The sequence below is a fragment of the Microcebus murinus genome, chromosome 28 (genome assembly GCF_040939455.1).
Source record: "Microcebus murinus isolate Inina chromosome 28, M.murinus_Inina_mat1.0, whole genome shotgun sequence".
Classification (NCBI taxonomy): domain Eukaryota; kingdom Metazoa; phylum Chordata; class Mammalia; order Primates; family Cheirogaleidae; genus Microcebus; species Microcebus murinus.
In genome coordinates, this window is record NC_134131.1 from 8,264,661 (window position 1) to 8,291,430 (window position 26,770).

General features: G+C 37.2%; 1 protein-coding gene across 3 annotated transcripts in view; it reads left to right on the forward strand.

Moving 5' to 3' along the window:
- Nucleotides 1-26,770, forward strand: part of CNTN6 (contactin 6) — a 282,265-nt gene that overhangs the window by 159,575 nt on the left and 95,920 nt on the right. For 2 of the 3 annotated variants that reach the window (XM_012740481.3, XM_012740492.3), the window contains exons 5-7: nt 6,070-6,165; nt 20,665-20,868; nt 22,943-23,045. In XM_012740481.3, the coding sequence (XP_012595935.2) occupies nt 6,070-6,165; nt 20,665-20,868; nt 22,943-23,045 (403 nt within the window). The remainder of the gene's footprint in view (nt 1-6,069; nt 6,166-20,664; nt 20,869-22,942; nt 23,046-26,770) is intronic. The other variant, XM_075998472.1, reaches the window with a different exon arrangement.

Consider the following 26,770-nt stretch of genomic DNA (forward strand, 5'->3'; position numbering starts at 1 on the left):
GCAGAGAAAAGTAGGAGGATTTTTGTTTTTCCCTTTGCTCCTGGAAGAGAGGAGGGTAGATCGAGGGGGAGGTTGTGGAAGAGAGAAAGAGCAGACACAGCAACCAAGAGAAGCGGCCTGAAGAACTGCTTACCTAATATGTGATTCGAAGGTGTTTGAGCTGCATCGTACCACATTAGTAAGACTGACACGTGTTCGAAATATTTTAATGGTGGTGTTTTATACCTGTGTGGGGGGCATTAAGGAAAGCAACTCTACTGTAGGGAGGACAAAACAAGGGACTGAATCCCCTGTTCCCATGAAGATACTGGGTGAACCACGAGGGTGGAGATAAACCAAGACACACACACAGAGGAACAGACGAGGATTCAGAAGAGTCAGGGCATCAGAGAAGGAGCTATTTCTAAAACCTAAAAATACATAGGCAGAGGCAGGGGAAGTCCTGCCTCAGGACTTTGCACAACTCTTTGGAAAGGCATCTGGTTTTTGTTTTGTTTGTTTATTGGTTTGAACATGGAGTATTGGTTTATGCCAATTTTATACATTGTAAGTGGCAGGGAGACCCCAGTTAATATCTGGCAAACAAAACAACACGGTGTTTGAGCGTGAGCTCTGGAACCAGACCCTCTTCTTCACTTCTGTCTTGACAACACAGAAACTGAGTGGGTTTTAGTTAGTGATCAACCATCTAAGTACCTACGCTACAAGGTGGTTGGGAAGATTCAACGAGATTACTTATCAGAACCTCTGGCACATGGTAGCTATTCTTGAAAAAGAAAGAAGATTTGAAACATTACAATGAAATAATTCATATATAGTGAATGGTGAAAGAAGCATTAATATTCAGGTTTTTAACAACTCGGCTGAGAATGCTAGGTTCTTCTTGAATCATGCAGATTTTTATGGTGAATATTTTTCCTACCTCCAACTTTTCAGATGCTGTCCTCTTGGTCCTGGTCAGTGGACCCTGGATACCTATCACCTTCCTCCAAGCTTATGAGACTTGGCAAACCGCTGGCCTCCTTCTGTGTCAGGGGCTGGCACTGCCAAGCACCTACTCTGATTATAATTCTCAGGCCTTGGCAGCAAATGCACAGTTTTCTTGCTTTAATTAGGCTGAGATTCATTCCTACATGTGGCAGCTGCAAAGATATATTCTCTTTACAATTAGATGTTGTAATACTTAGCATTGCCTGGACTTAATTTTAAGTACATTTTGGTGGCCCTTGTCCCTCCTTTGCACCTTGCTTGCTCCAGGAGATAGCATATGGCCCAGTAATTCTTTAAAGCTCATTTTACGGGCCATTCTCAGGCACTTCCTACTGGCCTTTGGAATGAAGCCTTGTTTGTGACTGCATTTTTTGCTTATGCTCCTGCCAAATGCTTCCTCCAAAACCAGCAATAAAACCACAGGACCCAATGAGCCATGGTCATCAGAATGGCTTAATGAGAGCAACCTCAACAATCGGGGTCTTTAACAGCAATCAGCACAGCAGGACTAGTACCTTGTACACAAGGACAGCCTGGGCAGGTCACCTTTGTGGTTCATGGGAATATCTCCAAATATTATAAAATTTGAGATCATCTCAGGGAGCAATCTAAAACTAAGCTATTTTCCCTTAAGCAAAAATGGGTAGGACAAAAATAGAAACTGGTGGTTCTCTCCGGCTGTCCTCGTAGAAGAATATATCTAGAGTTCCTAAAGATCTTACAGAGCAAAGAAAATTCTCCTTGGGTCCTCCTCTGTCTACCTAATTCAGTGGACCTTGCCTCAGAAAATTATCCGAATAAAACCATGTTCCCAGCTAGCAGGAAGGTATTTGAAATACAGATTGGATACACACAATAGACCTTGTTCAAAGCATCTTCACGGGAGATGGCACCTTGTTTAAACAAGGCAAAAATCATGTCTATGATCTATGTGCCATTAAACAGTTATAAAATCTGAATTATTAATTAAAACCTGTGAACTAGTAGCATTTTGGAATGACTGTTTTGATAGCTAACAGGAATTGTGTAACTTTCGAGAGCAGTTGATTTCCTTTCATGTCATGTCAGCTAATAGAAACCCCATTGTAATCATAAAAGGCACGGGAAAAAATTGTGTGTCACAAGCGGGTGCTACTTAAGGGGAAGTGAACACAGAATACATTAGAGTACCAGTGGACTTATCAACTGTGTCTTATAGCCACTTCTGATTAGCAGTGAACACGTGATCAATGTGGCTGCACATGTGGAGCGGTGACAATGTGACACTGAGACAAAGTAAATCCAAAGCTTGTTAATTTCATAGAGTCATTGGATTTCTCATGACTCCTTTGTGACAGTGTTCTGCTTGTGTGACCGTTAAAACGTAATCACAATTTAAGGGGACCTTTCAAAAATAATGGTAAAGAAAGAAAGCACTTAATATCGTCACCTGTTATTACTACTAAAAATAGAAACAACCAGCTCAATGTATTGATTTTTGGTTTTAAGATAGTTTGTTAGGCTGATTTTTACTAAGCAGTCACATTTAAAGTGAAGCAAAACCAAGTCACAAAGGACTCCAAGTCAAGGCGATAGTTCATATCCGACATACGTAGGGTGATTGAATTATCCGTGGCCAAAGAAGAAAGGGAGCATATTTGATTGAAAACCCTCTATGAGAGACACACCCAGTGTGCCTGAATTATCATAAAACTAAAGACTGCTGATCAAGAGCAGGTGGAGAAAGGGAAGGGTGTGTTTTTGGAGTTCAGTAGAGTCCATCTTGGCCAAATATTTGTATTATTAAAAGTAGAGAATATATAACAATTGCTAAATTTGCATATCAGATCTGGTGCATTGATGTTATTGAACCTTATATGGACGGACAAGCTACCTGTACAAAAAGAACACTTATTTGGCAAACGGTCTGGTTAGGGCAAATAAATTGTGAATGCTTTAAATAGAATCATCCACCTTCTATTCATTGGGACTAGATCGTACTATTTAATTTGTATTTGGAGATTAGTATATCTGAACTTTGTATCAGTCAGAGGAAAATATAATGGTTTGCCCTAATCACCTGGAATTGTCACTATTAAGCTCCTACTCTATTCCGGGCTGTAGTCCAGATACATTAAATGCATTATTTTATTTAATCTTTATAACAATACCCTTAAATAGGTATATTTATTGAATTTTCTACCTTCCTAAATGACCTACCCAACACGCTCCCATCAGTTTCATTGAGAAATCTAAAACCACCACCCCCACCCAAAACGTTCTCATCTCAACAGCAAAAACTCTGCAGTTCATCTCTCACCAGCACACATAGCATTTGTACCAATGCTTCTTTCCTTACAAAGGTCAATCCTTCCACATGGGCTCTGATTACTATTGATACCTTTTGGGCTTTACGAGGACTTTAATCTATGTCCTGAATCATTAATCTTTTTCTTTGATTGATCATTTATGTCAGTATAGTACCCTAGCCCAATCCTTTGATGTTCTTCCTAGATTCACCTCTTGCTTCCTAGTCAACCCCAAGGAGGTTATATACCTGTGCTCTGCATCCTTGTCTACTGTCTACTCCTCAGTTCATATTAACTTTTCCTCCAACTCCATGGAAACAACTCTTGCCAGGATCATATATGAACAATAACATCTTTTGTCCACATCTTATTCCATCTCTAGTTGCTACCTACTGAATCTCCTCTCCTCTCTCATCTCTGTGGTTCTCTGAGATTCTCTGTGTTTCTCTGACTCTAAATGCTGCAGATTTTCAGGGTTACATACTAGATAACTGTTCACCAAGTTGCTCAAACCAAAAGTTTGAGAGTCATCTCATGGGAATTATAATCATTCCTAGGACTGTAAGTGCTGTCTGTAAACTTATATGTCTCATTTTCTATAAGTCTGAGTGCAGAGCTCATATATTTCATAGTCTTTATGACATTGCCACTTAGATAAGCCACAGATAATACAAATTAAAGATATCCAAAACGGAATTCTTGAATTCCTATAAATGATACCAATAATTTATTCTAATGTTAAAGAAAAATATAAAAAAAACATGCACAACATGTAATCTTTAGAACATTTTCAAAGATAAACAGAGATGTAAGTACAGATTTAGTAATCTCCACATCCATTCCCTCCTCTAAGGTAACCAATGTGAATGTTGAAAATAAAATTCATTCCATAACTTTCTTTATGCTAATTTAACAAAATATTCATATTTAGTTCATTTTCTTTCTTTCTTGTGTAATGGGATAATGCTGTAGCAACATTCAGCTACTTTGTTCTTAATAGTATGACATTAAGAACTTTCCAAGTCAATCCATTTAGTTTTAATTTATTCTATCTAATCAGTGATGAAATGTCATTCTATACATGTTCCATATATTATTCAATGATTTGCATTGATGTACTATTGGGTTATTTCTAAGTATTTTCTTTGTATTTTTAATATAATCCAAGTATATTATAATAGACCATCATGTCCTCCTTACCACTATAGTCTCATTGAAATTTATTCCAGCAACTATGCACCAAGAATACTGGCTTCTTTTTAATACCATAAAACTTCCCTGCATTTTCCATGTCTAGAATTTTAGTGCTGCTTTTTATTTCTGGAAGGAATGCGTTCTCTGTTCCATGTCATCACTGCATGGCTATCTCTTTCTCATCCATCAGATCTGTAGTTTCTTCCTTTTCTTCATAGGATATCTTAGTTGGGGTAAAAAGTTAAACTATTGTAATAGATACCCCCAAATAAATGCCTCAAACAAAATAGATGTTTACTTATCTCTAATATGGTAATCTAGAGTTCATGTTCCAGATCATCTGTTCTATGTAGTCATGCAAGTACCCATGTTAATAATGGCTCTTTTGTGTTTAAGAAATGGCTTCCAAGATCTCCCATATCATGGAGTAATCTAGGTGGGGGTGGGGGTGGGTGGATGGAGAACATCAAAAGCTGTGGAAATTTCCTTCCTAACATAATGGTTGGAAGCTTCACTCATAATTTCTACTTGTTATGTGTAGCTGCAAAGGAGTCTGGGAAACGTATCCTCTAAATAGACAAGTATGTTTGATCTGTTAGCCTACTATTAATACTATGGAAGAAGGGAGAATAAATCTTGCTAGACAATTATCAGTGCCTGCCTCAGGACACTTATCACAGCTTGGAAATGATACATTTTTTTTGTTTTATTAACCAGTCCTCTGGTCTTCCTATAAGAGGGCAAGCACAATAATGGTAAGCTACAGGCCTGTTTTATTTATAAATATATCTTCTGCTCTTAGTATTAATACCATTCCTACCTTTTAGCAGGTACTCAATTCATTGAATGACTGTCTGAATGAAAAGATTTTACAGGGGAAGAAGAAGTTAAACAATTTATCTATTCCTGGAGACTGGGTGACCATTATCCAGGAATGTTGAAGGATTTAGACCTCAGTTGGATGGTTTAACAAGATAGCTAGTAAGCTCTCTTCTAACTCTAAATTTCTATGATTCTTCAATGTAGAAAATCCCAACATTCCAAATAAGATCATGAAGTAGCTTTGTGAAGGAATTAATAGATCAAGAGGAAATACAATGTATACCTTCTGTCTCATTGGTTCTGTCTCATGGAACTCTTTGCCTCATACCATAGCATCTTAAATTCTCATAGATTCCAACCACACATTAAAATGGTAACTATTAATCTAAGATACTAGAAGACTACAGCAAATTTGCTATGTACCTTTTTATAATGATACATTTCCTGAAAAAGAAGAGTAAATATGTTCTGGTTTAAAAGATTTCCTGTTGGGCTACTGACTATCTGGAAGAATAAAAGTAAACAAATATTGAGTAATGTTAACAAATGCCTTTATCACATACTTTGTTTAATTATATTAAAAACAAAGATGGAAAAAAAACAGCACATTTTGAGAAAGAATAATCAGTGCAGATAAATTGATCATAGACTAAATTCTCTGGTCAGCCAAGTATAAGTATCCATTATCCTTAATAGTAAAAATACGCTTAAGATTCTTGTCTAAAGTGTTTCTTCTGCAAAGTAATTCTACACCTGCTTTTATTTGTTTTCCAAGATATTGACGACTTTGAAACCAAAACAAGAAGCACGGTGTCTGTTCGAGAAGGTCAAGGTGTGGTGCTTCTCTGTGGCCCCCCGCCACACTTTGGAGGTATGCAGGGGGGTGTGGGTTGGGGAGTAATTTGGGTCACACCGTTAATGTGACATAGGCACTTCAGGTTTTGGAACCAATGATAGCCTTTCATCAAATTTAAGGAGCTATGAAAGCTGATAAAGTTTATCTACTGTGTCCAAACAGTTTTACATCCAAATATTTTCTTTTAAAAATATTTGTTTAAGCAACCACTCAAAAAATATGTCCTTAAGGAGATGAGAGCACAGCACTGTACCGAGTGTGAGTGTGGGGCTTTGTAGTGACCACAGCTGTCACCTGGTGCAGTGACTCACAAACTTCATGACAATGGACAATTTATTTAACCATCTTGGAGGCTTGGTTTCCTCATCTGTAAAATAGAGATGCAAACTGATATTTATATTTCAGTGTCGTTGTAAATGATAAATGAGCTAATGAATGTAAATTGATTAGTGCAGTAAATAGAACTTTAGTCGAAAAAGGAAGTTAAAATGGCTATTTCATTTTTATTTGGGGGCTTTATGGAGAAGAAAATCTCAAGCAATGCTGCTCTCGGCAACCTCACGTTAACGATTAGAAGAGAGAATTACCCCATTAATTGGAAACACATTTTCGATAGTACCAAATGAGCATATTTCCTAGCAATGGTAAAAACCAAACAGTAAATGCCAACCTCTACTTTAGAAGAATCTGGATTGGTCAGTGAACTAACCTGTTGCCAGGGACCAAAACCACCTACCAGGATTGTCCTCCCATTGCATTTCTCAAATTTCAGATGATTTGCTAAATTTAGTCAGAATTCTCAACTAACAGTGAACCTGGAGGAGGTAGTGTGAAAGCATCCATGAAGTCATTTCATTTGGTATAATCCAATATCACACTAACTATACAAAATAACAGCAAGGACTTACACAGCACAGATCTAAGTACTATCCATTTATTGCATTCTTAAAGCCTTATGATAACCTATGAGGGTTGGACTAGTATAATTACAGTTTTACAGGTCCAGTACACTAAAGAGAGAGGTAGAGGGAGGTTAAGTAACTGGCTCAAGGTCATGCAACTGGCAGACCATGAAGCCAAGATTCAAATCCAGCAAGTCTGGCTCTCAGACACTCAGCTTTCAACCACTGCTGCCTCTGCTATAGTTGACTCTCACTCTGGAATATGGGAGAATTTTGGAAATATATAGGACATATGTTTAAAACTAAAATGCAAGCAAATTTTTTCTAATATCAAACGAAATCTTATTTATGGAACCTTGAAAAACTTGAAAAGAGTTTTCTATCATTGTTTTTATTTTTACACCACCTCATGAAATGCCATTACAAAAAGAAAACTAATTCGAAGTTTACGATATCTCATTCAGTACTATTACAGAGTATTATGGCATTATGCTCAACTGAAATGACAGGGAGAGTTACATTGCTTTCGATGCTATCTTGAGATAAAATAATATTATTGCAAAACACCCCAAAATTGCTTAGGCTCTTTGATGGTGTTTATTTTTTAACCATATGGAAAATTATTTTCTAGTACCATAATCTAAGATGATGAGACATGCAAAATTATATCTGTTTGTGCAGGAAGTCTATGTCATTTTACGCTCTGATGTCGTTCAAAGATTCTTGACACTATTGAAGATTGTTTTCAACTTTGTTTACTCTGATCAGGAATAATAGAAATGTAAAATATTTGTAAATGAATCAGTTACATGAGTAAAAAAATCAAAAGATGCAGCCAGACAAGAGATTTCCCTTGTTAGCTTGTCTCCTACCAACGTTAAAAGAATGTTCATCTGTTAAAGTATGTAAGGCTCTCATTATAATAGTACTCCTGGGATTAATGCCTTAAAATTACATCAAAAATATGCAAACCTTCCTTAAATTAAGACCTTTGCAACTGAATAATTTTGTTGCATAGGAATATGGCAAACTCAATTTCATTATGATATAGGTAGTATTTTAGCATGTTTCCAAGGATATTTGTTGGCTGAATTCCATTCTATGCAGTTACGGGACTAAGGTCCCCATTTCCATGATAGCTGACTGTTGAGGGCCACGCCCAACTTCTAGAGCTGCCTGAATTCCTTGGCAGGTGGCCCCTGCATTGTCAAAGCCAGTAACAGAAAACCTCCCTCACATCAAGTCCTTCTAATGTTTCAGATCTCTTTAGCCAGGAGCGACCCCTTCTTTTGTAAGGGTTCACTTGATGAGATCATCCCCAGCAAAGATAAAGCTACTTCCTTCAAGTCTACTGTGCCATACAATCTAATCTAACCAGGAGAGTGATACCTCTTGTAATTCACAAGTCCCACACTTACACTGAGGGAATTATGCAAGAGCATGGATCATTAGGGGTGATCTTAGAATTCGGCCAACTACAATAGGCTTTCCAAAAGTCCCCCCCCCCCGTTTTTATATCCAATCTCTCTAAAGACTATATTTTCTCCCACACTTGGCTGTCATAGAGAGACGCCATAGGAATTAATGCTTGCAGATGTGCTTAACGGGGCAGGGAGGAGCAAATGTTGGCATGGCCACATTATTTTTTAAGTCTCATGTGTGAATATTAATATAGCTTCTCATAAAGAAAAGAACTACTGACTTCAAAGCGACAGAAGGCCACAAAAGCTGAAATTTGTACATCAAATTTTGGACAATTTAGTCCTCTGTCTTCTACATAGCCAGCCAGTAGCAATGAGTTTCACAAGTATTGCTGCAGCAAAGGAGAAATCATATTAAACTTGGTATTATCAGAACATCCTGAGTGCTTTATACTTTCCAGTATATTCACGGAAATATATGCAAACCTTTTTTTTTAACAAGGCAAATACATTTCAGTGTGTTTCATAAAACAACCTTATAGGAGAGTAAGAAAAATTACCAACATGGCTGAATCGCATAAGTTTTCCCAACAAGGAATAGCTTCGGGTCTTAAAAATAAACCAAAACAGTGTCTAGATGGATTTACCATATAAATGATTGGTCACAACCCAATGAAATAGAGTAATCAACATAAACCAAATGGACAGGTGCTGTTATATAGTTGTCCTGTCTTCTAAATAAGCAAAACGCGAGACCTGACTCCAGTATAGATCTTCTTGTGGATGCTTTCTGCAAAGGCAGATGAGCTACCCCTCTACAAAGAGACAGTTTATGAGCAAAGATTATTATAGCAGAGAAGGCACCATAGTGAAAAAGAAAAGGAACCCAGGTATTAATGCTAGAACACAATCCTGGACACTCTGTCACTTCAAAAAGTGACATTTGGAAGCTATTCTCTGCAGTCTGAGGGGTGGAGTACCTTCCCTCCTCTAATTCTATTTCCTAACCTGAGATGACTTCCATGATTGTAACTGAGTCTCTGTCCTTAGGGCCAAAACTCAGCCCTTCTTCCCATCTCCCCCCAAAAAATCCAGATCCAAAATATTTTGGAGAAATGTAGGTTAAACTGAAATTGTATGGGGAGAATAGAGAGGACGACAATGCATATCTGGTTTAAACTTTATTGGGATTCCACATCAATCATCTCCGTCCTTTCTCCTAAACTTTCTGCCATTGATAAGCTATGACTTCCCCGTCTCCTCTCACATCTCTTCCATTCTCTTTTACAACTCTGCTCCTGCTCCATTTGGATACCCATCTCAGAAAAATACAATTCTCCTTTAGCTTCTTAGTGCTTGGCAGAAACAAAATTTGGTAGTCAGCCAAAGGAAAAATTGTTTTATTTCACTATGTCCCTAGAGGGCTCTAAGGTCAACCCCCTACACACAGCTTCATGTGACAGAAAGAGACAACACAATATCAATTTCACTCATTTTTATTGAGGGGGCAAGGAAGGTATCATTGAGTCTTCAGCTGAAGTGTGAACTATATACAGAGACATCTTCCCAGCATGAATTCTCACTCACCTCAAGGGTGAGCTTTTGTTAAGTGTCTCAGCCACTTGTAACAGAGAACATGGACAAATCATTTGTGATAGGGCTGAAGGCAGAATTTCCTTTGCATTTTAGAATAAACATAAAAATCCTTGAAACCAACGCTACAGAGTATGAAAATAAGCAGTCAATAGATCTTCATAAGCTCAGTGAGTCAGCCTAGCCTCATGCAAAATATTATTTAGAAATGGCAGAATGAAGAAATGGTACCTGTTTTCTAGAATAATTAAAATCACTTTCACTGTGAAATAATAGTTTCACCACATCTAAGTTAAAATATACTCTTTCCTTTATTGTCAGGAGATAAAACTCTCAATCCTGGGCTCATAAAACTTATGAGTTTAAAATTTGTGTTAGAGGAAATATTCTATTCCCTCTTCAGATCCAACTTTTAGGTTGGTAGAACAATTGAATTTATGCCAGTAGCTTGGATCATCCATGTCTGTGGCAGGAAGATAGCATTGTTGTCAGAGCCCGCTGTTTGTATCTGCGTCAATAAAGATGTTGACAATTCGACTTAGAGTGAAAATCATTCCAAGCAAAGGCTCAAAATTGTGCAGTAGAATAAAAAGGAAGATTATGTAGAGAAAAAGTGCTAAATTTTCATATCCCCTTCCTCCTAGTCGGGGCGTTTGCTGTTTTCTGGAGTAAATGCAAGTGCTGTTGACTTCATGGATAGGTCAAACTGGCAACAAATATGTTACTCTGGGGCTTTGAATGTGTAAAAGGCAGACAGGCTTAATAGTTGCTTCTTAGTAATAATAATAATGATAGTAAACCTCATAATTAAACTTGTATACTATATAGTCACTAAAAAAATATTTATTGTGTACTTAACTGCCACTCATTTTCCTGCCTTTTAGAGATACAGTGGAGAATAACAACAGAGTCCTTAGATCCATGAATCTTAAACAAATGTAAAGCAGGAAAGGCTGCAGTAAAAGCTAGGAGAAAAATAAAAGGGGATAGGAAACCGTAGGTGTTGTTATGGTATATTCTAAACTAAAAGAGGCATTCATTGTTATTTGAGAAAAGAATTAAAGAAGTGAGGGAGTGAGAGAGTGAGGCATATTGAGTAAAGGCAGCTTAGGTTGAGGAAATGGCATCATGTGCAAAGGACCTGTGGTGGAATCATGTCTAGCATGTTGGAAAAACAGTAACGTGGTAAGTATGAGTGAAATAAAATGAGCAAACTGGGCAGTAGGTGAGCATGCAAGGCCCTACTTTCAGACATTTTAGGGCCTTTGGATTTAGCCACGAGTGAGATTAAAATGCATCACATGGTATTGTGTGGAAGGGTGACACACACTCTCTGAATTTCACTTTTAAAAATTTACTCCAGAGAATAGATCACAGAAAGGCAAGAAAATAAACAGTTAAAAGGTGATCATGATAACTCCGGAGAGATAATGGTGGCTTGGCCCAAAATGATAGCAGTAGACAGGTGGATAAATAGAAATATTTACTATACATTTGGAAGGTATAACTAAAATAATTTCCTGAAAGATTAGATGTGGATTGTAAGAGAAAGAGAGGAATAAAAGATAACTCTAAGTATTTTGGGCTGAGAACTAGAAAAAATGGAGTCCCATTAATACTGGGGGTAAGGGAGGGGGGGCAGGTTTTGGGATAAAGGAAATCAGAAATTTGTTTTAGAACATGTTACCTTTCAGATGGCAATTAGATATAAGAGTGAACATTTTTAGTAGTCAGCTGGATTACATGTTGTAGGGCAAAAGATCTGCTTTGAAAAACTAAATTGGGAACTAACCATGTATAAGTCATATTTAACGCTACATGATTGGATCAGAGAATGAGTACCTACTATGCACTGGGCACTCAGCTCAGCATTTGGCATACCCCATTGCTTTGGGAAAAACACTTCCCAAACTGAGCTTGCCTCTAAATTCTATAACAGTCGACACAGAAGAGGATTTCTGTGACCAAATGTGGGATTTTCCCCACACACTAAGCAGGGGACACCAGCTGGGTGTCCTCCAATTCAATTCTGACACTTACCACAGAGATGGTGTCAGATCCCACAGGGTGAGGACTCAGTCCCCAAGATGGGGCCCCCAGTAGCAAGTCCATATCTCCAGAGCTTCTGACTGACAGGCTTCAAGTTGGGGCTCCTATGACCCCCTGCCTCTTTGGGTTTGATTCATTTGCTGGAGTGGCTTACAGAACTCAGGGAAACACATTTACCGATTTATTATAACAGATATTGCAAAGGATATAGTTGAAGAGATGCATAGGGCAAGGTATGGGGGAAGCAGCATGGAGCCTTCCATGCCCTCCCTGGGTGCACTAGCCTCCAGGAAACCCCCCATGTTCAGCTATCCCCAGGCTCCATGAACCAATCTTGGTTTTTATGAAGGCTTCATTACACAGGCATGATTGACAACCGGGTAGAAATGCAATTGAACAAAAAGTACATGATCTAAACCTAGCAAGGCCTGTCTGTTCAGATTCTTCCTGGCCTCTTTATATAGCATTCCTTCCTCCAGAGTGTGGGGCAGGACGCCCTCTGGAATGAGAGTGTTTTGACCCACAATCAGATTAGGGTCCTGCCTTGACAGGTGAAAGGAGAACAGGAAAAAGTCAGAGAGAGAGAGAGAGATTGATTCTATCTTCTGAGGCTGCTCCTGAGGTCTAAAGCACCCAACATTGTAATAAGGACTGACTGTGGGAGTTATGAAACTCCATAGGAACCATGCACGAAAACCTATATATAGAGAGAGATAGATAAATATAGATAGATATAGATATATAGATATATCATAACACCACAACTCCTCAACTCAGCATTTTCAGAGAAAATATCTCAATTTTACAAATTGAGTAATTGTGTTAAAGATGTTAGTGTTAACTTGGCCAAGATCTTGCACCTGGAATCCAAGGGATCTTGTCTAAACCCCACTGAATTTATTCTACTACCTGATTGTGTCTGGCATTACATGGCCCAGAAGAGACCCTTAATAATTCTTCAATAAAGTCTACAAGGAGATGGGAGGATTTCTTTTCTGTACTGGAGAATACGTAAACTGCACCCAAAAAGATAGATTGACTTGCCTGAAAGCAGTGTAAGAATCAGTGTGAGAAACAGGGAGCTCATAGTTCTTAAACTCTTCATAGGTGACCAAAGTCAGCTCTCTAGAGAGTTTATTCCCTTAGGTTCCATGCCTCACATTCTTTCTCTCCACTTTCAGACACCATTCACTTCTGGCAGTAAGCCTGTTTTACTTGCTTTCCAGCCCAACAAACAGAACTCTTCTGTTACACTCTGCTACCATTTGTACACGCCAGGGTTTTCCCACATTGGTACAATTTGCAGTGGGGATGAGGTGCAGGGGTCATTCTCTGTTGTGAGGGACTATCCTGTGCATAGTTAAGATGTTTACCAATATCCCTAGCCTTTACTCCTTAGATGCCAGTAACACCCCTTCCCTCAATGTCTCTAGACATTACCAGATATTTTCTAAAGGGCAAAATTATCCTTTGTTGAGAACCACTGCTACAACCCACGTCTTACGTTTGTTTACTGTATTGAGCTCCCCTAAACAGGATGGGAATTGGGAAGAAAAAAGGAAGTCTAGTCTTCATATATTCCGCCTTGTTCGGGCTTCCTTAGAATTGGAGGTTTCCCAACAGTCCACTCAGAAGCTCACTGTGTTTTCATTCCTTCTGCAGGTAGGACGGCCAGAGCACAGTCAGTCCCAGAGTTCTTTGGAACTCAACAATAATAGGAGCTCAGGGGGCTCTTACGTAGTGATCATTTGCAGGCCATAAAGACTGCTAGCTCCATGATTCCAAGCCAGAGGCGTGTAAATCAAAAGGGATCTAATGAAATCTGTGTAGTCAGGCAGTAATTATGAAACAAATGGCAGCTCATATAGGAGTAGATTGTAAAGATATCAGGAAGTTTTCCGGGTTGCATCGTAACCTTGTTCTGCACTAATGTCAATGACTTTAACCTAGAAAAGGAATTATTTTTCTTGGATTAAGTATTTGCCACTGAGCTTGTATGACCATGATTTACAATCCTAGAACTAGTCACATTTAACCCCCGGGCACTACACAAGGTTTGCAGTAAAGTACATGTATTCTGGAATATTCCAATGGGAGGATTTATCCACTAAATCTGAGCACTGTGACTCGAATTCTTTACTCATTTATTTTCCACCTCAATAAACACGCTACCCATTTTGAGATATGTTATACAGAGCCAATAGAAGTTCTCATTGTCATTTTTTACCATTATTTTTCTCATTCACACGCGATACTCCCCCTCTAATAAAAATTACATCCCATATAATGGGTATAATTGCACATATCTTTTTTGTTTGTATTTTAAATATTACAGTACAAGATATAAGGCTGTAAAAGATGTCAAAACATAATCATGCTCTGAGGAAAATAGGATTTGTTGTATGCTTGAGAGAGCAGCAGATAGAGTCTTCAATTGCTTACTGCAGATCTGCCATTTCTAATAATAATAAAATTGTAGAGGATGGTGTCATTGTGAAACTATGGAAAATGCTTCAGGACTGGCCGATTATCATTCAGCTCTAATGCTACCGCTGAATCATCACAGAGAAAATCATCACAACCATTAATAACCGATAAATGTCATAGATGGTGGAGAAAATATTTAAAGATTCAATGGTTTCAACCTAAGTGGCTCATGAATTATACATTTAATTAAGAAAAGCCAAATGGGAAGGTTTTTAAACTTCCAATTTGGAAGGTTTTTTTTTTTTTTTCCTTTCCCCATTAAAAAATATATAAATTAAGCACAGCAGTGGCTGGTGCTGGAGCAAAATAGATAAAAAGTCCCACTGCAGGCTGGCTGTTTGCATGAACAGGAAATGACTGGGGAGAAGGGAGCAGGATCATGGCGAGGGATGCAATGACAGGAAGGGCGTGCAGCTCAATGTCTTCACCAGTGCAGAGGTCTAGATCGTTTTTCCAAGCTGCTGCTCACTTGCTTCCCCTCTGCTTCTTCACTCTTCAGATGCATAGGTTGCACCGGCAAATCTCACAAATCCTGATCATTCTGGACATTCTGTGTTTCTGTGAACTGAGAAATACCCTCTTCTCCAAGACACCACCCAAATGCAATTATACAAGGTCCACCATTGGCAACCTGGATATTTCCCTTCCTAGTATGAATATGCAGAGGAGACTGAGTTTTACCTTTTGTATCAATGATTTCCAAAGTATGGTTGCAGACCCCTGGGATCAGTATTTTCCCCTGGGAGCTTGTTAGCAGTGCAAGTTTCCTGGCTCTTCCCCAAACCTAATGAATGAGAAAATCTGAGAGTGGTGAGAGCTACAGGTGCTACTGTAGCAGAGGGAAGTTTTAGAACTGCTGCTTCACAGAAGCCCATTTTAGAGGGAAGAATGATTTCTCCAAGATTGTAAATCTGTGCTATTCCCTCCTGGTATTAGCAATAAACACTCTGGAGCAACTTTTTGTTGTTGTTGAGACAGTCTCACTCTGTCACTCAGGCTGGAGTACAGTCGCATGATCATGGCTCATTGTAACCTCAAATTCCTGTGCTCAAACTTCCTCCTGCCTCAGCTTCCTGAGTAGCTGGGACTACTACAGGTACACACTACCATGCCTGGCTAATTTTATTTTTTTTTTACTGTTATTTATTTATATTTTCAGAGATAGGGTCTTGCTATGTTGCCCAGGCTAGTCCCAAATCTCTATCCTCAAGCGATTCTCCTGCTTCAGCTTCCCAAAGCAGGACTGGGCGATTACATGGAGTAATTTAAAATGACAGATTAACCTATGAGATTCTTAGGAAATCGCCCCCAGGTCAGGCAATGTTGATAGGGGAGGAAATGGGTGGTGAGAAGAGTTTGTCTTAGGACGTGAGTAGGGTTGAATAGGCAGAGAGGTTGGGAGTTTGGAAGGAGTGCTGAGGGGTGAGGAAGAAGAGCCAAAGAGAGGAAACTGAAATAGAAAAAGAGGATCAAGTGTAGATACATAGGAAAGTAGAAAGGTGGTGTTAGGTGGTTATGAGGAAAAAGCAAAGATTTGGCATCTAAGAGATCTAGGTTCAAGTCCTACCCCCTCCACATGTTAGCAATATGATTTGGGGAAACTATATTGCTAACTCCTTCATTAGCAATACTCACTTAGTCTCATAAAATTCAAATGCTGGGATGATGAAATGAAAGCACTTTTAAAGTTTATTATTATTCTTTATGTAATCTCCTTATTTCTGGACTAGATTCTTCCAGTGGCTTCTAAAATATTCCACTATTGAAGAAGGATGCACCCCATTAGTAATAGATTGGAAAGTTTTAGCAGCTAAGGTAAAAATGAATTCACCTAAGGAGAGCAGAAAATTACAGTCTCAGGCCCCAAGATTATAGGTTGAAGAATACAAAGATTTCTTAGGCACTGGCAGCAACCTGTAATTTCTAAGTGAAAGGGGTTACATTGGATTTCAGAGCGTTAAAGCTTATTTCTCTCCCCAAATAGACATTGAATAAGGATCCATAAGCTGAGACACGGCCCTGGGAATTTGCTCAAGATTGTCTTTATTTCACAAAGGTTCAAAAGATGAGGAGTCAATGACAACGGGGGAATCTGAGCTACATTTTTTCCTCCTCTTTATACTGAAGAATAATTTACTATCTAGACAACTCTCTGGTTTCAAACAAAAACCCTTTGTGCATCCCTTTGGTGGAGACAGAGCTTAGAAGTGAGGCAGCAAAGGACATCAGTAAAGAAACTTTGAAGCAAGGGACCACATGGAATGATGAAAGACTCCAATAGGGACTTGCGAAAGAAAATGAAGATTCAATACCTGAGAACAGGGCAAGAATCTCAAAGCATATTTTCAAAAATAAAAAAAAAAACAAATTGCATTTATGCATACTTGATCTAAAAGCACAGACTCAGGGAGATCAAAGGGATGTTGAGAGTAGAGTAAACCATTCATAGCTTAGGTTTAATCTCCCATCCATTGTCAAAAAAAAAAAAATCTTTTTCTGCTTTGTTTTCACAACATCCCAAGCAATGCTCATCCATACTCTGCTTGATCATTTCTAATGACAGAAAGCCTCATAAATCATCTGCTGCTGTAGCTCTAAAGTTTAGATTGTTCTTCATTATATCGAGAGTCCAAAAGCATGCTGTAACTTCCAGCAGCCACAAGTCCTACTCATGCCTCCTGGATCTTGATAGAAAGGATTGTATTTAACCCTTTGAGCACATGGCAGTCCTTCAATGTGTGAAGACAGCACTAATATCCTTCCAAAATCTTCTTCCCAGAGTCAAAATCAAAGTGTTTATCACTTTCTTTTGTGACTTAAGCTTCCAGCCTTTGCTACATTTTGTTATCTATCTCTGGATACACCTGAGATTTTTAATTCCCCTGTCTATAAGGGGCGCTCTAAACATAATATTCCAGTTCAATTGCATGAGTCATTTGGAAAGTGCTGAAAACATAGATTCCATGATAGATCGCTCAGACATAATGAAAGCAAATTGCTAGGAGAAGAGTTAGCTATCTATTTTAACAAGCTTCCTTAGTGATGCTAATGTGCATCAGGTTTGGGAATCAGTGCCTGAATAAAACATAATACTCCCATCTGAACAGTTCAGAGGAACAATAAAAAACGTTATCCGTCTTATTTTTACAAGTTGTAGCTCATTCTAGTGTTTAGCCTTTCTGGCACTATTCTCATCCTGTTGATTCTTTTCGCCATTTACACAAATAATACACAGTAATTTAAAATTCTAATATGACAGAAACACATTATGTAGACAGTAAAAGCCTTTTATATTTCCCTCCACTTACCCTGAAAAAAAAAAATCACTGCATACATCTCGAGGTTTTCAAATGTATTAATTTGTGTGACACACACACACACACACACACACACACACACACGAGTGTCCACACTAATTGTTGAGGGGTTAATTTAAACATATTGATTTATAACATGCTTTTCACATAATAATACAGGGTTTTTTTTTTCTATCAGACACAACTTTTATGGGTTTAATGGCACTTTTTGCATTTCTACATTTTGTGCAAAAGTAGCATTTTGCTGCTATTTATCCTGGTCATATCATACCTCATATCCTCTTCATTCCTGGGAATAATATCAGAGTTGTATCTATATAGATGAATTTCTTTTTATTGACATCGTTTACAAATTCTAAGAAATTATTTTCTTCCTCCCAACTATTAATGGCCTTTTTTCTTGATAGACTCACTTTTTTCTTCTTTCTCCTTTCTTTAATCTTTTTTCCTTCTTTCCTTTTTTCCTTCCTCCTTCCTTCCTTCTCACCTTTACTTTTTGCCTTTCTCCTTCCTTCCTTCCTTCCTTCCTTCCTTCCTTCCTTCCTTCCTTCCTTCCTTCCTTCCTTCCTTCCTTCCTTCCTTCCATCTATTTCCCTAAGTTTATTGTTAATGCTTCATATATCTTTTTCCCAGTGGAAGGAGTGATAAAATGGCAACATTCCCTCATTTCCACTTTCCAAGAGGTTTTCTATATAGTTCATATTTAAAAGTCCAGAATAGCTGTCAATTTGTGTTGTCTTGTCATTCTTTTGATTCAGTAGGATTAGTGAAGATTATTTCAGTTGGTATGCTCCCAGTGGAGGAAGCCTACCAGAATATATCAGAAATGATTAGCATCTTTCGTCTCTGCCATGGATTGCTTCTGCATTCAGTTTTTAATGTAAGCACAGTTGACAGACAGGATCTGAGGTCTATCCCTGGACAAGAAGCCCCTAAATGCATGAAGTGCCATCCTGTGAGCCGTGATTTCCAAGTGTAAGAGTGTCCATCCAGGTGACAATGTTTTTGACCTAAGAGTAGTATGTTTCTCTCTTCACCCCCAGCTCCTGTACATTTCACTTACTTTGGGGGTCCCTTTTCAACCAGCTATATTCTGCCACGTCTCTAGACATAGTTTTATGCTACCTTATTTCCACAATACACCTAATTTGTTAGCCTTCAGGTAGAGCCACACTCACCAAACTTTAATGCATAAGAATATTTTCATTTGCTCAAAGATTTCTAGCTAAAACAAAAAATTGACAGCACACAACTTTTGTGAGGATGTGGAACAACTGGAATTCTCATACATTCCTGGTGGAGGTATAAACTGGTACAACCACAATGGAAACTTATTTTGTAGCTTCTTATAAAGTTAAACCTATATCTACATATGGCTCACTCTTAGGAACCTATCCAAGAAAAATGAAAATGTGCACATTTTTATACAAGAATGTTTATTTAAGCCTAATACATAATGGCTTCAATCTGGAAACAATCCGAATAAATGCTCATCAATAGTAAGGTGGCTAAAGAAATTACAGAATATTCATAAAATACAATACTATTCAGCAGTATAATGGAAAGAAGTACTGATAGTCATGGCAACATAAGTGAACATTAAAAATATGTAAAATCAATTAGACATAAAATAATACATTCTCTTTGATTCTATTTTTATGAGATCCAAATAGTAACAGAAAATAATCTATGATGATAGAAATCCAGGAGTGATTGCGATAGTAGAGAACTGACCAGAAAGAAACATGAGAAAAGTTCTGAAGAAATAGAAATGTTCCATATTTTACTTGGGGATGATGGTTCCATGAGGTATATAATTGTTACAACTAATTAAACTGAATGCAACATCTGTGCATTTTAAGTATGCTCATTATATCATATATATATTAATAGTTACCTGTAAAATTTCCATGGACAGACTGATGTTCAGTAAGAGTGAGGTGGCCCTCTTTCATCTTCACGCTCTTGCTATTGACTATCTGAGCTATGTTTGTCTACTCTTCCATTGCTTGGATAGTTCTCATCCATCCTGTTGGTTTCCACACAAAAGAATTTCTTCTGAGAAGTCTTTTCTGACCACAAATCATGCTGGGATCCTCCTCTGGGCTCTCTATGATGCCTCTGTCAAAGCATATGTCATCCTGTGTTGAGATTATTCACAGTAGGGCGCAGTTGGCAGTAACTTGTGTGACTTTTATGTGGGATGCAGGTTTTGCTTAGTTATATTCCAAGACCTAAAACTGCCACAGAATAGCTGCTCACAACTTTCTGTAACGATGGAATAAGTAAACTCCAAAATATGTGTTAGAGTCTTTGAACTTAAAGTTTTTAAGTTGAATTTTTTAACAAGCACTCCTAAGTATGTTTAATCCTTCTGACAACACATTGAGAAACACTGCTTCAAAATGAGCATTGCTGAAATAATTCAGTGTGCATTTTAAGCCTGTGATATTTTATGTATCTTAGCGCTTTTCTTAACAAATCCATTCACTTATCCCCTTCATATCCTATCATCACATCCTCAATCCAAAAATGTCAATGATGGGCAGAGTGACCATACCATTTGTCCTCCAAACTGGGATATATTTAAATATAAAGGAATATTACAATTATAACAAGGACATCAGCAAGAAACTGGGCAAATAGGGGGACAATTTTAATCCTAATTATGAAGAAGTAGGAAGCGGAATTCTCAGCTAAGAATGAAGGCAGTAAAAACAATATGGGTTTTTTCCCGTTTTTCAGATTTATCTTATGCATGGATCTTCAATGATAACCCTTTGTATATCCAAGAGGACAAGAGGAGGTTTGTCTCTCAAGAGACTGGAAACTTGTACATTGCCAAAGTAGAACCGTCAGATGTGGGCAACTACACTTGCTTCATCACAAACACGGAGGCCCAGAGAAGTGTTCGAGGACCACTCACTCCACTAGTGCAGCGCACTGATGGTAAGATACAAAGTTATCTTGGGAATATACTTTGTCCGTGGCTCTTAAAGCCTGGGGAAATCTGGAAAGTGTTCTGCTTCCTTCGTATTCAGTGGAGCCACATGATTCTAAGAGTTTAGGTTCAACTCATGCGTATGATCAAAATCAGATATCGTCACAAATATAATAGAAAGTCCTCTAATTGACCCACATAGTGCAGTATACATGGTTCTGGGCATACCTTGCCACCTCCTTGCCCACATTGTAACAGCTTGTCTTTGCTCAAAGATGATTTTTATAAAGCACGAAGTTTGTTTGGGGGAGTTGGCGTGTGTGGATGTGTGCACGTATGGGTGCTGCAGAATTTATATAATTGAATCCATATATTTTTACAGAACAGATGTGGCAGCTTCTTCTCAATGCCCCCTTTTCCCATATTTGCCTTTTATGTTCACCCTTTATTCATGTGGCTGGAAAAGTGGGAAAATAAGTTCCTATGCAAGGAAAGCAAAGCAAGGCAACATTAATTATAAGCATTCCAAAGAAGAATGAAACACAAGATTCACACTAATTATTTTCCTCTAAGGAACAGAATTCAGACTGGTCTCTGATGAGTTTTTTTAGCTTAGTCAAGTCATAGCTGGTGCAAGATTTAGAGAGCTAGACAAACTAAGGGACTCATTGAAGTGGAAAAATCCTCTAGTTGATTCTTTAATTAAATGTTCACAGTGGGATATGTAAAGATAGAAAATCTGTTGGTGCATTTTATGATTGGTTTCTGGACTTGAAATGCAATACCTCATGGAATTTCCCTCCCTCATGAAGAGCTTAAGAAAAGCAAGAATGTAATGCTAATAATGGCTAACAAAATCATGGAACCAGCTCCATAGAGGAAGTTCTTATGACAGAGCTTTTATAATCACTAACCAGCCAAATATATTTGCAAGGGCCTTAATTCAGATTTCAGTAACCATTAGATTTATGCATAAATCCAATTTCTCCCCTTCAGTGACTAGGAGTACTCTATTCATGACTGGACACGCTGATAAGCCAGCAATATGCATGGAGATTCTACCATATTTTTCCATTTTTTTTCCTGTCTGCTCTTAGTTTCTGCTTCTCCTGTTCTTAATTCCTTCCTTCTTCTGTCCCCTCTAATCCCTTCAACACGTTTATGGTAAAAATAGACCAGAAGCATTATATGTAATATTAAAAAATCAAACCTTTTCTAAAAGTGAGCATGCAAGAAATATGACATGTCAAGAAAGTTAAAAAAAAAAATCAATTTAGTTAAATGAAGTAGTACTCTATCTTCTTAACCATAACCTTTTTGAATGTTTGCAATAATCAAGGTCTTAAATATGAGGTATTTTATTATATATATATTTATAATTTTCACATTTTCTGCAATTATACTAGCCACCAATAATCCACTTATTTTAGGAATGTATTACTCTGGTGTTTGATATAAAAATAAAGAATAGTCAAAGTTTTTAAGAATCTCAAGTTGTCACTGATTAAGTTAATTAAGTTAATGAGGGTAGCCTACAGATATATTTCTGTTCATTACAGCTTCTCTGGTAGGTAGTCTATTTACAATACATTAGATCACTGTCTTATTCTTAGCTTATATCCACAATTCCTTGGGTTGGAAATTTTAAAATGGTAAAAGCAAAAAATGTTATAGGTGTACAGAAAACTTATTTAGCAGTAAAACCTTATTGTACTAACACACGAACATTTATGTCTTTATTTCAATTTAATGTGATTATTTCATATGTTTTGCTGTGGAAATACTGATAATGTGGATTAAGTGGTGCTTTCTCAGACTTCTTACAGTGTTAACTGAAAAATTCCTTATTCCCGGTCAGATCCGGCCCCAGGAGTTCCATGAAGGAGAGATAGATCATAATACACTAGGGAAGGATCCTTTTGGAAAACTCAGAAGCATTTTAGAATCTATATGTATCCAGTTCTTAACTGGAAACACTAATTCTCATTAAGACCAAATAATCAGAGTTTGGTTAATGAAGCATTTACTTCATAGACAACTTCTATTCCCAGAAATGCTGCTAGCTCTTTTGATATTTAACAGGTGTGATGGGGGAATATGAACCAAAGATTGAAGTGCGTTTTCCTGAAACTATACAAGCCGCAAAGGATTCATCTGTAAAACTGGAATGCTTTGCCCTTGGAAAGTAAGGTTTTTTGTTTTGTTTTGTTTTGTTTTTTTCTGGTTGCTTTAATTTTTTTTTAAAGAAATCTTTTTGTTATTCAAACATTGCTCTAAGGTAAATTACCAAATAGATTTCAAATGCTGGGCAGTAGTGGAACTTTCTGATTGGAATTTAAACAAACAGTTCTAATACTCCGAAAATGACTGGAGCTGCAATTCTCCCCTAAATGTGCTGGTATTTCCTTTAGTTTGAGCATCATGAGACCCATTTAGGCAGCACATTGCAAGGAAATAAGTGTGCTTGTATAAGATGGTAGGTAAGTCACTAAATATATCCTTCACTCCGTCTGTTGCCACATTTTCAAGAGTATATTACCTGGAGTGTCTCCTTGCTTAATTAATCAACAGTTCTGATAAATTAAAAACCTGCACTGCTCATTTCCAAAGAAAGACTAATGAAAGTCCATTGTTCATAATGGAAGATTAGAATTGAGTCCAACCTTCACTGGTAGCGGAAGCATTTTGTTTTACTCAGATAAGTATTTATCATGGTCAGGTTGGGAATATAGGTCCACAGAACATACTTTGAGTAATAAAAGATGTGACTCTTGCAGTGAGCATTGAGAGCTTACCCCTAAATCCAAAGTCTGTTGCAAAGATGGCCATCACATTTAGAAACAGTGATTTTCTAAAAGTCTGGATTATTCTCAAAAGTCTGGGAAACATCCTTAAAAGTCGCAGTCTTTTTATTAACTTTTTATTAGCAATCCAAATAATACTAGTTACTAAATCTTTTAGTTTCCTTCCTATAGATAAAATGTCATGTATCTTTGGGTTAAATTCCTCAGATTATTAATTTCTCATGAATTTGAGATTATATTTTCATATGGTACTGATCTCATAGTGTTTGTTCAATAAATAATTATTGATTTGATTCAATGATTCTTAAAAAAGTGACAAGTTGGGCTTCAAATCAGTTTTTATTTGTCTGCCATTTAAGACGTGATAAAATTTCACCATTTCCAAGCTTTCTCAGAAATTAAGGCTTACGAAAATAACATAAAATGTGTGTCAGCAAAATACTTTGAAAATATGATGGTTATTTTTTAAAGAAAATCAATGAAAAATAGTATCTGAAAAGATTATTAATAGCTTATTCCATCATATTTGGCATCAGGAAATATGGATTCCTGAAATAAAAAATGCTCTTATATAATAAAAATAACTAAAAATTACTGAGGCTAGTTTTCAAGAATCTAATGAAAATAATTTATTTGCTAAGCACCTATAAGTATTTACGATATGATATATGTAATTCTCATAATCTTTCAGAACAAGTCATATTTTCATTATATATGAGAAACTGAGGCTCAGATTGGATAAGTAACCTGTTCAATTTCATGCTTCTATTAAGAGAAAGAGTGGCTGGGTGTGGTGGCTCATGCTTGTAATCCCAGCACTTTGGGAAGCTAAGGTGGGAGGATTGTTTAAACCTAGGAGTTTGAAACCATCTGGGCAACATACAGAGACCCCCATCTCTACAAAAAAAAAGGAAGAAGAAGAAGAAGAGGGGGAGAGAGAGGGCAATGGCAATTTAAACCTTGGCCCATCTGCTTTTAAATTTTGAATTTAGAAACTTCTGAGTAAATGGTAAGATAACTGCTTTTGAAATTGGAGGTAGATGCAATTCTCAATTTTCTCAAGAGTTATTTTATTGTTAGCAAACTTGCTTATAAACTCTATGAATATTTACATATTCTCATCTAAAAGGAGTTTATAGTGATACTTGCCTTGTATATGTGTTGTGAAGATTAGAATGGATAATATGAAGAAAACATTTAGCACCAGACTTGGCATTTAGGCTGCAAATGTTCATTGAATTATTCTGAACCCAAAATGCAAATTCTATTCTACTTTGTATAACCAGTGTTTGAGTTAGTAGAGATGTTCCAGCTAAAATAGGTATCTCAAAGAGTCTGTAAATTCTCTTCTCTCCCCAGCCCAGTCCCCTTCTCTCTGCCCTGGAATTGAAGACAGTATAAAAGAGAGAAAGTAGCAATCAGGGTCAGATTAGGAGTTTAAAAAAGGAACATAAAGGGAAACAACATGACCAATATAGGTTTTGAATTTGCTCTTCATTTTATTTATTTCTATATTATTTAAACATATACAAAAGATAAAAGAGTAATATATGGGCCCTTTACATGAATTGATCACATGTACAAGCTTTTCCACATTCCCTTTCTCTCTCTTTCTTCCTATCCCTCTATGCACATGAACACACACACATAAATGCACACACACATACACACATTTAAGCAGATGGCTGATAGGGGTGATAAATAATAACTTAACCTGCATTTTGGAGGGCATTTTTCTTCCACTTAAAATGCTGCTAAAGATCCACATCCCATTTTCAGCCCAGCCTGCTATGAAATTGAGGGATGGAAGAAAGGAGAAAGGCAAAAGCAGGAAATGTTGACTTAGAGTTCACCATTTGGCTTCACCATTTTTATCCTGTCGTGGGTATATGCTAAAAGAATTCATTGGAAATATGTTGAAGAAGTGGACTAACGTTCCAATCAGGACAAGTGAAGCCTTGGAATATAGTATATGGAGTAATTTAGAAATTAAAAAAAAAAAACACTCATTTTTTTATTAACCCCTTGGTGATGAAAACAATCAACATATTAAAAATTGACAACCACTTAAATTGCACAAGGTAAAATGGGTAATCTTAAAAACATATGGGGCCCTTTTTTTATGGCAGAGGAGTCTGTTTGACATTCGGTGACAAACGTCATCTTGCTCTTACTCTGTAAACCTATTAATATATCTCAATCTTGCTCTGTAATTTTACCTTGTCCTTCCTCAATAAACTTCCTTTCATGCTTATAAAAAGGCCCAGGTGGGTGGCTCATGCCTGTAATCCTAACACTCTGGGAGGTAGAGGCGAGAGAGTCGCTTGAGCTCAGAAGTTTGCCTGAGCAAGAGTGAAACCCCAGACTCTACTAAAAATGGAAAAATTAACCAGGGGTTCTGGTGCATGCCTGAAGTTTCAACTACCCTGGAGGCGGAGGCAGGAGGATTGCTTGAACTCAGGAATTTGAGGCTGCAGTGAGGTATAATGACGCCAGTGCACTCTACCCAGGATGACAGAACTAGACTCTGTCTCAAAACAAAAACAAAAAGAAAAACAATGAAATCAAAAAAGAAAACCCACACTGGAGTGCCTAAACTTCTTGATAAAATTTGAACTAGCAATAATTGACTTAGGAAAATTTAAGTTGAAAAAAAAATAGTTAAAAAAAATCTCAAAATGGAAAATCTTTTGTGTATGCACAAAAAAAGCCCTGATGGATAAACCATGTTTGTTTGTTAAGTTACATAGAAAAAAACTGCTACACATACAATAATACTAAATGAGATTGGAAAAATGATGAAAATTACTGAACTGCACTTCATAGAAAATTGTCAAGGAACTAATTGATTATATGGAGTATATTCCATAAAATTTTATCTGACAAAATTAGTCAATGCTGAAATTATGTTTATTAAATGATGTCATTAATATAGAATTGAAATAACTTTGGGTTAAAATGGAAAGTCTGAAGAATACACTAGGTCAAAGTGGTAGCGTTAAAATGCCTTATACAAGAAACTTAAATTTTGTATAATTGGAGTGTAGATAGATTTCTCACTTGTTCAAAAGAACAAACTATGTGTGAAAATACTTTGTATATCTTG